This window comes from Dicentrarchus labrax, unplaced genomic scaffold (genome assembly GCF_905237075.1).
Source record: "Dicentrarchus labrax unplaced genomic scaffold, dlabrax2021, whole genome shotgun sequence".
Taxonomy (NCBI): domain Eukaryota; kingdom Metazoa; phylum Chordata; class Actinopteri; family Moronidae; genus Dicentrarchus; species Dicentrarchus labrax.
The window spans coordinates 11073214-11087899 of record NW_026136701.1 but is presented as its reverse complement, the minus strand read 5'-3'; the positions used below and the strand labels follow the sequence as shown (position 1 = coordinate 11087899).

Here is a 14686-nt window from a genome sequence, read left to right as displayed (position 1 = left end):
TTTAACTCTTTTCTTCTTTTGTCCAATTGATGTTTTCCATATCACTCCTCAATCTTCTATATTAGTTTTCCATTCATTTCTGTACTTTTTGAACTTTTTCTTTCAGTTAATTTTCAGTTTCAACTTTTAATTCAATGGACCTTTATTGGCCTGACATTTTGATCAAAACCATGTTGTCCGAGTAAATAAGTTAGGTAAATAACCATTTAGTGAATACATAAGGAGTAGTAATGTACACTCCAAGAAAGGAAAAGTCATTACTAATAACACTTAAAATAAAATGAGAAGTACTCACAATCTATTTTTGTTGTTCTTTAAAAAATATTCTACCAGACGAATCTCTCTGTCTCTACTCCTTCAGTTTCTCTCTCCGTCTCTAGTGCTGTCTTTATTCCCCCCCCCGGTTTTCCCAGCGTCTCTGAGGTCTGATTGGGGAAATGTGACCTATTCATCACAACTGACATAGTCTGTGTGTTTACAAACCAAGCACACACACACACCATCATTTGTACTGTGCATTGCATGTTTGTTTGTGATTGGCAAAGATTGGCACTAGGGGCTGGTGCCTATAGGGAGAACCCTATAAAAGAGGGACAACTGCTGTTTTTGGTGTGTGTGTGTGTGTGTGTGTGTGTGCGTGTGTGCGTGTGTGTGTGTGTGTGTGTGTGTGTGTGTGTGTTTGCAGGTACTTTGTTAATCATTTGTAAGCCCCACCAGATGCCATGCAGGGGACCATAGTGCACAGGGCCTGTCAGTCAACCACCCTTTCATCGCACAAACACGCACAGAAACACACACTCATGCAGGTGCAGGTGCATAGCGATCAAACCACAACCCCCTTCCCCTTGAGGCTGATTAGTATTCATGAGATCTCAGGAGGCCCCCTCATACACACACAAACCAACACACACATATTCTGGTGGATTGGTCCATTCTAATTATCTCATGGCGTTTATGGAGAGGGCTGATTAGAAGCTGTCAGTGTGACTGATGACGACATGCCATGTTATCCCCTAGAGAGAGGCAGAGAGACAGAGAGGAAGGCTGGTCACAGCTGTGGACTCCACTACTTCTCTGTCCTCGTCCCTTTATAGTTGGTGTCTTTCTTCCTTGTAATTCTGCTCCGCTAACAGCTGCCTTGTTATGTGTATCCGTAGGTAAGCCAGTGATGATCATAACGGAGTTCATGGAAAACGGATCTCTGGACACTTTCCTCAAGGTCAGTTACAGCCCAGCTGGAAAAAAAACACAGCGCTCACACTTCTTCCAAGGGCAGAGCCACAAGTCTTTTACAAAAACCATGTGGGAAATGATGTCCCTGCTGTAAAGTGTTTGAAATTACAGAGTTCATTCCCTCAAATTGCTGTACTTGAGGGCAGATTCTTTTAAAAATATATAAAAGGTACCTGATTGAAATTGTCTTTCATTCCTCAAAGCTGTTGAATTCACTCACTTCACTATAAAAGTTTTACAAAGTCCACCCAAGTCTCAAGTTTAATCAATCACTGACTGTGTTAAGAAGTATCCTTTAAATCAGCTGATTAAAGGTTCTAAACTGGTTCTGAACCACATTAACAGTGTAAACTATACAGTTTTACACAATCTAAACAGAATAGAACTGTTTTAAATCCCAGTTTTTTTCTTAATAGGTAAATGTGTCGAGCTAGGAATGACATGTCTAAACAAGGCAACACCTCTTTATTAAATGGTTCAGTGAACATAGAAGAATAATTGGTAACTGTAATTATACATAGAGAGTCTTTTATGGGGTTAAATGTTGAGTTAAGTGGCTAGGCAGAGATAAAGAGAGCAATAGATGGAGGGAGTGAGATGGACAGAGAAGAGGATGATAACAGAAACATTCAGATGGATGTGTGGCATCCCCACACTTTTATCACATGATGTTTGATACTGAATTTATGAAATGCACTTAGTGTCCATATCCCAGAGCAGAAAACAGCAGCAGACTGCTGACAAATGGGCAATAAAACAAATAAAGTGTATTGCTTTGTGTGCAACATTTGCTCTGTCAGGGGATACAAATATCAACAGTTCAGTGTAATGTGATACCACAAAAGTCACATAGTTGTTAAAAGTCAAGATGGCAACTGAGAAAAAACATTGAAAATCACCTCCCAACTGCCAATTTCAAGAGACATTTATTATTGTGAGAGACTGGTTTATAAAGAAAACTACCATTTGTAGAGTAAACGAACACAGAGATCAACCCCATGGCAAAGTGAGCTGATTTCACTCAAGGATATTGCTCAACCTCTGATCTGTGATTTAAAGACCAAAAGAAGGCCGTAGAGGTATCACTTTGTTATTAGAATTGACATTATGACAAGAGCTAAGAGAGCCTGTCACTCAATACGTCATTACACAAACTGATGTTTTTACAGATTAGAACACCAAGTCTCTGAAACAAATCACACACTTGCAGACATATTAAGAAATCTAGATATATTTTTGATTGACAGATGGTTTTAAAGCAATTCTTATACACAAACGTATGGACCTTTATATAATTGCAAATGCAGTAAACAAGCATGTGTTGTACATTCTGATTAATGTGTGACTCATGATTCCTGTTCGTACTGAATATGTGCCAAGATGTAGCAAACGCGCAGTACCGATTTAGCCGAGGAACCTTGAATAGAGTTTTTGCATACACCCAGATGAATAGCTTGTTGCAGCCTTGGTGTGCCTCACATTCAAAATCCTACTGATTCATATTCAGAGTTGTTTGTCAGCCAGTAAAATCACTGCAGTGCTCCAAAGCCATTAAGCCTGTGATGATAGGCCCATCGCTAAATAGACACCAATCCCATCAGCAACACTGACGCGAAATGGAATGAAATCTGACAGAAAATAAAAAATGGCTAAGGAAGATAGTAACCTGAAACCCACACACACACACGCACACACACACATGCATGTTGTGTGTATGTGGTATTGTAATGAGGGTCATAAAGGGTGTCCGCAGTGGCTCAATATAATTATGGAATCAGTTTTATGGGTTTTACAGCTCATCCGTGCTCCTGGCATCCATATGTGTCTTTAATTATGCTGACCATTTATTAAGCAGCCGTCCCTCAGAAATAACAAAACCACTGCTCTGTCAGAGAAGCTCTTCCTCTCCTAGTCTCATTGTTTCTACCTGCAGTGGCCTTTTTGTCCTTTCCTTTATTAGGTTTCCCCTTTTAAGTAATATGCCAAAATCTGTCCCAAAAAATAATTTTCCATCTTCAGCTTTCTCATCTGTCTACTTCATCTCCTTGTCTAACCTCTCTGCCCAGCATTTGTCTCCCCTCTCTCTTTCCCTGCCCTGCCCACCCTTCCCTCCTCCTTCCTGGCAATACAATGTGGTGGGCAGATTGATAGAGGAAGTCTGTAGGTTTGTTAGACAGTCCAATCAATCAGCATCTCACAAAACCACCAGCTAATTAACTTACTCCACAGCTGCCGAGGGAGAGGGGGAGAGAGAGAAAGAACGATAGAGGAAAGGGAGAGCGGTTGGGGGGTGGGTGGTGTGTGGGGGGTGCACAGATGCAGAAAGATGAAGGAAGATGGATAGATAAATGGAGACTGAAACAAAGTAATACAGAGTTCTCTTTCCCTCTCTCTGAGACAGAGACTGAGGAGAGACAGAGATGGATGGCGAGGACAAAGAGACAGAGGGAAGGAGAGATGATATAAAGGAGAAAGGGTGACTGATAACATGGATGGCTTTTTAACGGGGACCGGTGGCCCAGGGCAGAAATAATTGGCAGAGGAAGGTGAGCTGGACCGTCATCGATCAACAGGCACTGCTCTCTGCCAAAGACAGCTCAAATCTGAAAGCCACTGAGCTCTGCTTGGGCACATGGTCAGTGTTAGAGTGGAACGTTTTGTCTGCTCTGTCAGATCCAATCCTCTCCAAGTAGGATTTTTTTCGTGATCCTCCATTGATCCCTGGGAGGAAAAATTCATCTTTTGCTTGTGCCATCAGAGAGAGGTCAAAGCGCAGGGTTAGCAAGAGCTGGTAGGGATTCAGAGTCTTGCTCAGGGACACTTCAGAAGTGCATATTGCTGCCATTACAGATGCTTGAATCCTGGCTTGAACCATCGCTTCCAGCTGTAGTTGTTGAAGGATGCCCTCCTAATCACTATGCCACCCTGCTGCAGCATTTACACTCTGTGCTGTCTCCTTGTCTCTCCCTCCAGAAACATGACGGCCAGTTCACAGTGATCCAGCTGGTTGGCATGCTGCGTGGCATCGCCTCAGGTATGAAGTACCTGTCAGACATGAGCTACGTTCACAGAGACCTGGCAGCGCGAAACATCCTGGTCAACAGCAACCTGGTGTGTAAGGTGTCTGACTTTGGCCTGAGTCGGGTTCTGGAGGACGACCCAGAGGCTGCCTACACTACAAGGGTAAGACACACTCTCACTGGCTGCACTTTAAAATGTTATTTCCAATTACAGTTCATCCACCCACTGACCTGTCCATTGTTAGATTCAGCTCAAAACCAAAAAGAGAAGAGACTCAAACACTAGAGGCACAACAGGCTGCTAGTAACTGTGAATGGAAACTTAATAACATTACATGGCTGCCTCTGCTAAGACTGTGCGAAGACTCAAAAAAGCCTGGAGTGAATCAATTTCGCTTGTTTTGATTTCCTCAGAAAATAGAACAATGTAAAAGCACTACAGAGAAACGTGGGGAAAGCTGATCACTGCAGGAGAGCAAAATTCACAATTCTATATAACTTTAAAAAGCTACCAGAACTTGAAAATGACAAAAACACATCACTCAGGAAATGAACTACGATGGGAGAAAATAAATGTCCAGCCAGAGCTGAATATGTAAATTATGCTAAACACACCTGGATGTTGCATTCTCAAGAGACGTGAGAGGGCATGTATAAAATGTTTCTGCAATGGCTGAACAAACACATAAGGCTCTATTAGAAGCTGAAGTTTTGTATGAGGTCACAGCTGATGACATAAATGTTTACTGTTCACAAAATTAATTGCATACAAACTCCTCCTCCACTTTATGTTTTTGCCTATACATAGTCAAATCAAAGAAGTCTTTGGTAACATCACCATCCTCTCACAGAGCACAAAGAGGGTGAAGAAACTCAAACGTCAGTGAGTTAAACCACTGCGGAGTAACTCATCTAAAATGCCCACAAGGAGATGGCATTATTCATATTCATAGGAAGTGTTGGGGATGTTATTTTTAATATGGCATTAGCATTGCCCTGGGAGGAGTGTATCAGCCGCTGACTGCTCTATTGCAATCACACACACACTCCCACTGATGTCAGGAGACCTAGATGGAGAGCTGCAGGCATGAGGGGGGAGGCCAAGGCGGAAGGGAAGAGATGCAGAGAGAGAGGATATCAAATAAGACAGAGATCGAGGGAGGGATCCAGTGAGAACAGTTGAGAGGGGAAAAAAAGGGGGATGGGGTAGGGGTGGACAGGGGGTGGTGGAAACAAAAGTACAGTGCCGAGCGACTTGGCAGCTTTGTCTTTTATTTGACTTTGACCAAGCAGAGATGGGGAATGCTAGGTGGTGCAGAGGCAGCTGCCGCATGTTAAAAAGCTGAACAGAGCCCTATAGAGGTATGGGGTGTGTGTGTGTTAGAGTGAGAGCGAGGGTGGGGGTATCTTACTGCCTATTGTGTCTATACAGTGGGCTTTATGGAATCCTTTTGATCTGTGCATCAACAAGGGCAGGAGCAGCATGGAAGGAGAAAAAAGAAATTGATGGCAAAAGAAAGTGCAAGAATAAACACTGGAGCAAAAGGAACCCTACGATCATATGGGAGAGTTAAGCTGGTGTGTAATCTCGACTGCTCTGTTCTTAAAGGCAGCGAGCTTCTCTGCAGCCACCTTCTTATAAACTGTTTTGTCAGCTCTACTCTTGATTTATTACAGCGCTTAGGCACAAACGTATTAATAAAACAAACTCTAAATATTTACACCGGTACAGACAGGGTAAAACATCAAGTTGAGTCTGACATATTCAGTATGCCAAGAATGTGTTGACTGTGTTGTGAACCATCTCCAGGGAGGGAAGATCCCCATCAGATGGACGGCTCCAGAGGCCATCGCCTACAGGAAGTTCACCTCAGCCAGCGACGTGTGGAGTTACGGTATCGTCATGTGGGAGGTGATTTCATATGGAGAGAGACCCTACTGGGAGATGTCCAACCAGGATGTAAGTCACAGTGACTAACTTCCTCCTCGATCTTCAGCTCAATTCCTAACAGTGAAACTTTTTATCTCCCTCTATTGTATTGATCACTGAACTTGATATTTTACACTGTCTCCCCTGCAGGTCATCAAAGCAATAGACGAGGGCTACCGTCTTCCCGCTCCAATGGACTGTCCTGTGGTGCTGCACCAGCTCATGTTGGACTGCTGGGAGAAGGGACGCAGCGACAGGCCAAAGTTTGGACAGATTGTCACAATCCTGGACAAGCTCATCAGAAACCCAGCCAGCCTCAGAGAGCTGGCCAACAGCTCAGCATGGTCAGTGGGAGAAATCTATAAATTAAATAAATAAATTGTGATTTCCACACTTTCACTGACATGCACATGTAGTTTTGAGAAATACTTGGATTAGATCAGAGGACGGTACATGCAATGAAAAAATAATCGCTACCTCAGATCTACATTGTAAATCTACTTTGTCGGAAATGTCATTTTTCAGTAAAATCACATTCTTATCTTTCCTCAGCAAAGTAATATTTGTCACTGGAAAAGGTTGTGGGTTGGCATATTCATAGTCACACATTCAGTTTAGACTCCCCGCCTGCTCAGTTGTACTTCACACATGCATTGAATACCATTATTTTTACATTTACATTTTTACACTCCAGGCATTTAGCTGATGTTTAGAACCAGACCAGCATACAGAGCATGCAACAGAACAGCTTCAGTCCTTTTCAAAGCACACAGAAGACACTCTAAACATAAAAAAACTGAATCCCAGCACAACATGACCAAAAGAAGAGTCTTAAATATGGGTCTTGGCAGACTATAGCACGGCTTTAACTGAAGCATATACTGAACAGAACTGTAGTAGTACATATTGTATGCAAGTGCAGATGGAACTACTATTGCATGGTAGAGGTTTGAGCATGCAAATGAATAAACACACAGATACTTTGTAACAATTTATAACAATAGGAAGCAAGCAAACAAGTCAAAGGGTTCCATAAGTAAAGCTGTGTGCGCTAGTACTGTGGGGGCAGTGAGGGAACAAATCATTAATCATACTTACCCACTAATGGCTAGGTTTAAAGTTTAGGGTTTATGTTTTCTTTTCACAGAGGATTTGAGTCTGTCATGCTGCGGTTGTTGCAGAATTAAAGCTATTCTGTCCGACCAACACCGTGAATGAGCATTAACTGGCTCTTCAAACGTGCTGCTGACAGTTTTTATTTTTATAAATGAATACCCTAACAAGAGTTGGGTTTCATAATTGCTCCAAGGACAAATAATTGACTTCAGCACCAGTCAGAAAGTGTTATTTAGCCACTCAACAGGACAAAATGTCATTGAGTTTTGAGTGTGCTTTGTATCCCAGCAGGGAGGATCCGTCCACCCCAGAGTTCAGTGTGAACACAGTGGATGAGTGGTTGGAGGCCATCAAGATGGGCCAGTATAAGGAGAGCTTTTCCAGTGCTGGATATGTCAGCTTGGACTCAGTCCTCTACGTCAGTGTCAGGTACAGATGGCTGGTGACTCATCCCAGTTAAATGAAAAACTCAAAAGGTCAACATTGTCAGTAAAAGACATATTACATTCCACTTGAGTGTCATTTGAAATGAAAGAAGGGGATTTACACAAGTATCTTTGACACGAAACCTGAGCAGGTGCTTGGCATTTGAAGAACAATGTAGTTGTTCTGTGTTTTTCTCTTAAAGTTTCATTAATAAATCATATTTCTGTCTGCATGTTTTTTTCTGTCTTCCTTATAGTGAGTTGGCTAAGATGGGTGTGAATCTGGCTGGCCACCAGAAGAAGATTTTATCCAGCGTGCAGAGCCTGCAGACCCAGGGGACGCACGTCCAAGTATAACAGTTTCCACATAAACTCACAGTGAGACAGAGCCAAAATGGATGCTCCTGTGAAGAGTTTCCCCACCGAAATGGAGTTGTAATGGATACTCTGTGCTTGGGCCTCCATTGATTTTGAGCCACACTGAGATGGAGACAACATGGACGCTTGACTCCTTCACCTTCTCGCAGTTTCACCATTCTTCCCATCCTCGATGGGCACTACCGGCTTTAGCACTCAGAGTCCCAGCAACACAACCACCATTTTGGAGCAACAGAGAGACACATGTCCAACAACAAGGCCACATCTAGAGCATCTCAGACCATTTCACATCATATCAGCTCAACAAAAGAAGAAGAAAAGATTTTTAACAAATGAAATGACAAAAAAACAAAATAAATTAGAATATAATTATCATCACTGTCTGTGAGGTGTACAGTTGGTTTTTACTGTCATTTTGTTTCTGTTTTGAGTTTTCACTTCGAAGAGTTTAAAAAGGGTCAGAAGATATGTATATGTGTAGATATATGTTTATATGGGCTGTGTGTCCCACAACCGTAGAGATGGACCTAACGTTTGTATTGGTGGTGAGGTTTATATCGCTCAACCTTAATAGGAGTTATTACCTAGTACACATATGGCCCCTTCCATTGCTCTCTGCATACAGAAAGCCAATGAATCAGCCGAGATTCTGAAAGACATGAATGTGTTGGGTGAGGGGAACAGAAAACCTGGACCTTTAGAGATAGAGAGGGATGTAGATTTTGCTTGCTCATGTAGGATGGAAGTGATGATTCATTTAAATAGTGTATTTGAACAGGACAAGGGCTTCCCTAGCGACTGATCTCAGACACACTTCCATAGCAACTAGACCCAGTGCACGTTCGCTAGTCTGTTTGCACTTAAGATGTAACTGAGTGCAAAGAAACAGCAGAAACTGCTTAAAGTGCAGTTAGCACACAGAGACATTTTTACTCTTCCATAAATGACTGTCTATTCCAAACAACATCATCTATTCAGCTGTTACAGTATGATGTTGTTGGGAATATTTTAGCCTAAGAGTCTGCCTTCCTATGTTTCAGGTGTGTTAAGAAAGTTATAGTGTTTTGTGTAGAGTAAAGGTGATGCCAAGGTCATGATAGAGTTGACACTGTTAAGAACGTGTAACTTGTTTTTTCAGTGTTGTGCCATGTACAGTAACCTTGAAATGTTCATCTGGGTAACATAACGCCATTATTACCATACTCTTTCCTTCAATCAGTTCCAATGGCTGGATGGTAAAACGAGGCCACGATAATTGTAGTGTTCTGTCCGAATAGTCTGCTCGATGAACAGGAGCATCGGAAAGGACCCTTTTTTTTTTAAACAAAATGTAATAAACGCAGTGTGGATTTTGCAGCTTTGCCACCACAATAGGGTAAATTTCACTTTGAAAATAAGATGAACTGTGTGTCTTGAAGTGTCTCACTTTCTTGTTATCAGTCATGCCAACCTATTTCAAGCACTCCTAGTTTCAAACCAGTACCCATAAGGTAAATTTAGAAAACAATGTTTACAGCAAATACATTGGTTTGGTGTTTTTTCCTTATCAGAAGGAAACTGCTGCTTATCACATTAAAAGGTTAAATATGATGGGACCCTCTTTGTGTGCACTGCATTAATAGCACTGAACCTGCTTTAGTGTATTCCCAAACTCAGTTTCAATATATGTGGTACTCTATAGGACCAACAGTGGCAAAAAGTACAGTATATATGATTGTATCATAGTGTAAAATATGTACAGTGTTGATTTCCAATGTTAGAATGTTTGTAATGATAACAATGATGATGACTATGATGTACTTTAATTGTGAAAAAGAGATTTCTGAAGTACTCGTTCAGGGGCGGGTCATACGGGAGAAAAAGTGAAGGGAGGTGATTCGTTGGTCTGAACAAAGGAATGTAGCATGGTGCGAAGCTTCAGCTTTGATTGACAGGTGACAGTGACTGCAGTTTCTATCATAGTGTTAGAATGAGTAGAATGGACTTCTCTCATTGATACACTGGCTTAATTTGAGTAATTAGGAACAGTAATTACATGCACTTTTTAAGCCTGTGTCCGCCTACAACACAACTTGTAAAAAGGCTCGTTTGGAAGAGAAAGGGATGGAAGGACGAAGGTTGAGATAAGTCCTCCGATCACAAACTGAACATTAGTTAAACCACTCCCCCAAGATGAAATTGTCCAATTATAGCTTAGCAACCGTAACTAGACACAGACCTGTCAAGCTTTGCATTTCTCCACATGCTGAAGCGATTTGCATGTAGTAAGATCGTACCGTGGCATTTGAAGATGGTGGCTTTTTTCAGCTTTTCCAAAACACAAAATACAACAGCAAAAGTGTAAAGGATTGATTAAACAATGTGTTTGTCTGTTCTAATGTAAGCTGCAATTATTACCATGTCTGGCTACTTAGCTAACCACCTACAGTATAACCAAGCATTACTTCCAAGGTCAAGGTTCACATCATTAATGAACTAGCTTACGTATGTTTGTGGGGTAACAAAAATAAAAGCCCTGTTCACAACTAGCTCATCCACTGTGTTGCATCTCTCCAGTGAGTTGAATCAGATGTTGCCATCAGTGTTTAGGGTAACTTGAGCAGCTGTGTCCTGCTCCTTATTGGATTTGGGGAAGTTTACACCCCAAAAACTGCAGTCAGCACCGAGATAGTACCCGAGATAGTGTCACATCTGTCAAACACAGTGGTTAATCCTCACCCTTAAAGCCTTTTCTGATACTAACTCTTTGCCTGGGACATTCAGCTCAGTCTTTCAGCACTATATCATGTAGCCATCGCATGCATATTTAAGACACTTTTTACAGGGTTTTCCTTTTAAAACAAGTGAGTTCGAAATATTAAAAAGTCAGCCAGAGACAGCATTTTAACCATCTCACTGACTAACTTAGTTAGCTAGCTACAGCTAATAAAATAGGGAAGTGACAGTTGACCTTATACCTGGAAAACTGATGTTCGGTGACTAGAAGTAAAAAGTCTGCTCATGTTTAACTCTGAAATCAAGGACCCAGTGCTTTAAAATAATTTTGATGGTAAATCTACCATGATTATTGTAAATTACATAATGTGCCTAGCTTGACAGGCATAGCCAGGAGTAACTAAGGGGGCGGGGCTTAGTCCACTGTCGGTTGGGGCGGGCTGCAGCGGGCAGTCAAGTAAAAATTTCAGCCACTAAGGCTTTTTACTTGTGTTTTTTTTTGTTGCCAGAATTGGTAAAATAATGGCACAAAAAATATTTTTAAATACAAAAGGAATACAAATAAATGTTTACAGCAAAAATAAAGACATAATCCAGAAATGAATACTGTTCGCCAAACCACTGATGCCACACTCAAAAACACAACACACAGAGTCTGAGACAGTTAGTACATTCTACTCTTGCTAACTCTATGATTTCACTCTAGCGGACTACCCTTGACCGCTGGCCTTTTAGATGCCTTATTTACTGAGCTATTGTTAATTTCTGTTGCCCTATAGAGGCGATATTAAGAGTGAAGTGTATGTACAGGTAGTATTTATCTGTGTTCTTAAGATGACCTCACATCAATACCCTGGTTTTGTAACATCCCAGAGACCCCCCTCCAACAGCACCTTCACTTTGATTCCTCTAAACCTGAAAATAATACATAATTAAAAAGCGGATGACCTGTATAAGCTGATAAAGAAATTGACAGAATGGTTCTTATTTGTTTAAGTCATACAAAATAATCAATGATAATAAAAATAAATGCAGATTATGGATGTGGTTGGATTGAAAGACTTTATTTGGCTGCAAAATGAGAAAAATTCCTCATGCAATGTCAAGATTAGAAAAAGACCCAAAAATAATGTTGCATTACAGCCAGCAAGTTTATTCCCACTCCCACAAATGTTTAAGTATACGGCAGTCATGCCCACACTTTGGTTTCAACTCTCAAGATCCCAGGTTTGTGTCACTATTCACCCTATCAAGGTTAGCTATGTGGGTTGGTTTGCCTGATCTCAAATACAGTGTTTGTCCTCCATTCCCCACCAGGTCTGTATTGTAAATGTTCATGAGTGATTCTCATTTCAGACTCACAGCTCTCTGTCTCTTTCTCTCCTCCTCTCTCTCTCTCTCTCTCTCTCTCTCTCTCTCTCTTTCTTTGGCCACCGTACAATGCTTATTTGTCCCCATGCCAGTTTCCTCTGCGTTGCTTCTTGTAAAAGGGTGTAGGCATTCTAATGTCTTTCATGTTGCTGTAATAAATATGCTAATATTTCTAATTTCTCACCTGAAGCCTGCAATGTCTTTTTCTTTCTGAGAGACACATTATCTGCCTTTTTCTTTCTGTCTCCCACTCTCAGACACACTTATGTATGCACACACATGCACACACACTACAAAAATACGCTTATTCACTTGCACAATTCCACAGTACAATTACACTGGGACAGTATGATGGTATAAAATTCAAAGTGCCTTCACATGAAAGTGTTATGAAGCCCTCACTTAATTATTTTTTGCTGTGTAACAAAGCCTGAAGGTATCACATTTTGTTTTGGTGAGCGTCTGACCAGTCTTGCAGAAAGCCAGTGCATGGCTGGGAAATTCATGGATAGTCTCATTTGTCCCCAGCTCTGCTCTAATGGTGATAGCAGTGGTGAAATTCCCATCATAACATAACTTGAATGGCAAAATATGGCCATTCTGCAACCACATCTTCACTATCCGTGTGTGTGTGTGTGTGTGTGTGTGTGTGTGTGTGTGTGTGTGTGTGTGTGTGTGTGTGTGTGTGTGTGTGTGTGTGTTCCGTACGGGGAGATAATTCTGTCTCGAGGGAGGGGGAAGGTCAGCGACTCCTGGCCTTGGTTAACCCCTTAATGCACTGGCCCAGTTGCTGTCACTCTATGTTACCGCCATTACACCTCATTTAGCCCATCATATTAGGGTCCATATTCCCCTATCGCCCGCTCCCTCTGTCTCCCTTTCACACACACACACACACACACACACACGACTAGACATACAAAATATTCAGGACCTGTTCTCTATTTCCTCAGTATCTATCTCCTCCTACTGCCCTCCTCTTAATCTTTCTGCTGGCCTTGTGCATCCCCATTTTTCCTCCCCGTTTCCTGTCCATCCTGTGCAGACAGACAGAAAGTTGGTGGCTAGTTCTCTGACCTCGACTACCCCATTATCTCTCCTCTCCTTGCTCTTTCCTCTTCTCATAGCTCCATCCATTCATCCATCCATCCATCCATCCATCAAAAGTTTTCTCTACATGCAGCCCTCTCTTTGAGGTCCATTGTCTCTTTCTGTGTCACTACTATCACCACTGGGTTTCTTTTAACTATCAAAGGCTAATCCATAACTTTGGGCTTTTGTTTCCAGGTGTCTCAATAGGGAGAATGTCATCTCACATATTTACTTTGGATAACATGGAGGCTACTGGGAGCCAAAGGCTTAGGCGATTGATTCATCATGCAGCTGTTATTGGCATCATGTGAAAAGGTCAGGTGTCCCTATGGAGAACATTTTAAAAGGCCATTGGTGACTGATGAGCCTGTCATGTTTGTATCACATACATGCACAACCACTCTGTCTCTCGCTTTGTCTCTCACTCTGTATCTCTCTCTCTCTCTCTCTCTCTCTCTCTCTCTCTGTCTCTCCCATGGGAATGGTAATTGGGCCCCTCTGTCATGCTGTCAGGTGTGGGTTTGAGTGTCCCCTCATGTGCAACAGCAGACATTAAAATAACACAAGAGACCAAAGAGCCATAGATCCACCATGACCTCAGCAGGGCCAGCCATATGTTTACTTGCGTGTGTGTGTGTGTGTGTGTGTGTGTGTGTGTGTGTGTGTGTGTGTGTGTGTGTGTGTCCATAGATGTGTGAATGTTACATCTGTGTGTTCATAATGCATTTCAGACCACAACAGATGCTCATGTGTGAGTGAGCAGGCAATGTGAGTATCAGAAAGGGAGACAAAAAGCAAAGACTTAGATAAAATCTGAACCAGAGGAAAGATTTCAACAGTCATTGGTTAAATTTGCTGAAGTTCCTGCTTTGTCGCTCTTGATTGCATTGCATGTGTCCTCTCTAATCAAATATGGCCGAGTTCAGACGGGCTCAGTGTTTCGTGGTCTGCACACACACTCACACACGAATGCACACTTCAGTGCTCTTCTGTCTCATGAGGTTTTAGTTTGCTATCAAAGCGATTTCCTGTCTCAAATTTTCATCAGTAATCAAAGTTCCTGATTGAATTTGAAAAGTGAGCCCAGCTCTATAAATCACATTACATGCCTCACTCCCATCATGCCTGCTCTCATCAGCCACAGGAATGAGACGCCACCCTGGGTGTATGTCTGCGTCATGGTCTCTGTGTATGTGTGTGTTCTTGTGCATGCGGTGGAACAGGAAAATGGATGTTGACAGAGCTGTGATTTGATCCATGCAATTTTTAGTCGAGACAGATAATATAAAAAGGAGAGAAGAATGATGAAACGACAATAAAGATAACACACCTGGGTCTGATTGCATGTGGAAACAATTCTTGGCATTTGTTTTAGTGTCAGTTGGATTCCAGATAAGTGGAGTTTA

The 14686-nt window shown here is 41.9% G+C and overlaps 1 protein-coding gene across 3 annotated transcripts in view; it reads left to right on the top strand.

Annotated features, from left to right (window-relative positions):
- Positions 1–12371, top strand: part of epha4b (eph receptor A4b) — an 87692-nt gene extending 75321 nt beyond the window's left edge. The window contains exons 14-19 of one of the 3 annotated variants that reach the window (XM_051407659.1): positions 1158–1219; positions 4207–4416; positions 6064–6213; positions 6334–6527; positions 7591–7728; positions 7982–12371. In XM_051407659.1, the coding sequence (XP_051263619.1) occupies positions 1158–1219; positions 4207–4416; positions 6064–6213; positions 6334–6527; positions 7591–7728; positions 7982–8081 (854 nt within the window). In that variant the 3' untranslated portion in view covers positions 8082–12371. Of the gene's footprint in view, positions 1–1157; positions 1220–4206; positions 4417–6063; positions 6214–6333; positions 6528–7587; positions 7729–7981 lie in introns of all 3 variants that reach the window. The other 2 variants (XM_051407650.1, XM_051407666.1) reach the window with 2 other exon arrangements.
- The last annotated feature ends 2315 nt before the right edge of the window (positions 12372–14686 follow it).